Consider the following 2,527-nt stretch of genomic DNA (forward strand, 5'->3'; position numbering starts at 1 on the left):
ACGCAATCCTAGGGACAGCCCTGGGCTAACTAACACTCTGAGCAGCACTGGACGACGCATGCAATCCTAGGGACAGCCCTGGGCTGGAGCCTGGAATAGGAAAGGATTTGTGCGGAAAAACCAAAGAATTCTTCATTACTTCTTAATTACAAAAACTCAGACAATAAGTAAACTACATTTCTGTAGCCCTAAGATCAACAGTATCAATACAGAACTTTATAAAGCTTACAGCAGGAAGGGGTGGTACAGCTCAGTAGCAAAGACCTAATCAAGTAGATACGCAGCCCAGGGTTCTGTCCCCAGCTCCACAAAAACAGCTTACAAAGTTTGCGACATTCATTAGTCCACCTGATTCCCAGATAATGCTAAGTCAAATACACAACATCATTTGCATCTTTTGCAGGGAGAAATGCCACCTTGAGCACACGCGCATCTCTGTGAGCACAGAGCACATCTACAGACAAGCACTATTGATATGGATTGGAATGCAGGTGCAAACACTACCTCTGGAAACTCAGCACGATAGACTGCAACTGCACAGGGGAGGAACAAAAAACAAAAACGGAAAAAAGAAAAAACCTCCAAAACGCAAAACAAAACAAAAAACCTGTCTACTTAGGCAGTGGTGGCACATGCACTTTGGAGGCAGAATCAGGTGGATCTCTGTGAGTTAGAGTCCAGGCTGGTCTGCAGAGTGAGTTCCAGGCCAGCCAAGTCTACACAGAGAAATACTGTTCAAAAAAAAAAAAAAACCAAACCAAAAAAACCCCACAAAACCAAAACCATGAAACAAAAACAAACAAAAAACAACAACAACCAAACAACAAAAACCTTATCTAGTCACATTTCTTCCAGCCAGATGTCTAGCCCCCTCAGGGATCAGGGCACACTCAGTAACTTGTGAAGTGCTTTCACGATCTTTTGGGACATGAGGAGACAAAATGAAAACGGAAAAGGTACCAGTGAGTTAAAACAACGAGCTTTCACCAGTGGGACCTGGACGCGTTCCCACGCTAGAGCGCAACAACCCTTGCAAGGCCCCAGTGCTATAAAGTCTCACTGGAAAAGGCAGATCCAATCCTCCTTGCACCCCAAAACTATGTGTGTCTCAGAATGAGGGGCCACACACAGAATCACAATTCTCAAAGATGATGAAATACTGGCAACTGCACCCCCAGTTTTGGGTCCATCTGGTTAAAGTTCACACCCATGAAAATGACAAGTCTGGAACTCCAACAACTGAATGAAGACCCGAGCCACACCAATCTCCCGAAGTGGCCCTGAGACCTCTTGGGCAACCACACATAGAATGCCAGTATCCTTCTGGGAAAAGCTGTGGGTTAATAGGAAGGGTCCTTCTTGACAGCAACCCATTAACTATCAATATTTCGTCTCGCTAGCTTTAGATGTAAAGGAGAGAAAAAAGGCATACAATGAAAGCTTTTTAATAATTTTGGAAAAAAGCCATTTTTGAACATGAGGTCTTATAGTATTGTCCAGGCTGATCTCAAATCCTAGCCTAGGCTTAAGTGAGGTTCCTGGTAGAAAATAGTTATGATACACATACACACGCTATATATACATATATATACACACACATACACACACACATGCTATATATAAACCTGGCTGAGCTGTACAGACAAAATAAGGCAATTCTTCTAAAACGGTGAATTTTTCTTTTCTGTGAAGTGCAGATATAGGAGTCAGCTCTTCCACTTAGCGGAACTCAGGGGTCAAAATTCAAGTCATCTGGATAAGCAGCAAGTGAGCCATCTAGTTGGCCACCTTCAATTTAAAAAAAATGAAGATGGAAGAAGAAAAAGGAGGAAGGCAGAAAGGATGAGGAAGAAGAAAAGCACTCTTACCTTACCCCCCAACTGAGAGAAAGCAGTGTCCACAAGGACACGCAATCCAGAGCCACGACCCCCTAGCAGCACACGGCCCGTGCTCCTATCATACTGATACCGTGGTTTTGGATCACAAACTTCACGTTCCAATCTATGTTCCTTCAAGGTCTCCTGAAGGAACCCCCTCCTCACCTCCTTCCTAGAGAAAAACCTCAGATTCTGTTTGGGCCTCTCTGATTTAGCTTACACGATAGGTCCTTAAGAGGTCCTTACCTTCTTTTCTGAGGACGATCTAACTGCTCGGGCCCTTAAATACAAACCCATTCTTTGGATAGAGTCCTGGCCTGGTCATTTGTGTGGAGGACAAGTCCATCCTCGGTTGCATACTAAAATGCAAGTTAGAACAGAGAGGTCAAAAGATGGACAGCTTGTCACTATGATGTTACTTTAACTAAAAACGTCAACAAAAGAATAACACTTAGATCGCAGGAGATGACACCGTTACAAGCCACACACACAGACACTCAATGCTTCACTCACTACAGGTCAAAAATCCCTTCTAGGAGGAAGTTACATTGGATATATGGATTAAAAACTGAAACACACTAGGCAGTGGTGGCGTACGCTTTTAATCCCAGGACTCAGGAGGCTGAGGCAGGAGGATCTCTGTGTGTTTG

At 43.9% G+C, this 2,527-nt stretch overlaps 1 protein-coding gene across 3 annotated transcripts in view; it reads right to left on the reverse strand.

Moving 5' to 3' along the window:
• Window positions 1–2,158: 2,158 nt before the first annotated feature.
• Esrp1 (epithelial splicing regulatory protein 1) overlaps window positions 2,159–2,527 on the reverse strand; it is a 45,966-nt gene continuing 45,597 nt past the window's right edge. For all 3 annotated transcript variants that reach the window (XM_013351827.2, XM_005362310.2, XM_005362309.2), the window contains exon 15: window positions 2,159–2,236. In XM_013351827.2, coding sequence (XP_013207281.1) covers window positions 2,159–2,236 — 78 coding nt within the window. The remainder of the gene's footprint in view (window positions 2,237–2,527) is intronic.

This window comes from Microtus ochrogaster, linkage group LG5, assembly GCF_000317375.1.
Source record: "Microtus ochrogaster isolate Prairie Vole_2 linkage group LG5, MicOch1.0, whole genome shotgun sequence".
Taxonomy (NCBI): Eukaryota; Metazoa; Chordata; class Mammalia; order Rodentia; family Cricetidae; genus Microtus; species Microtus ochrogaster.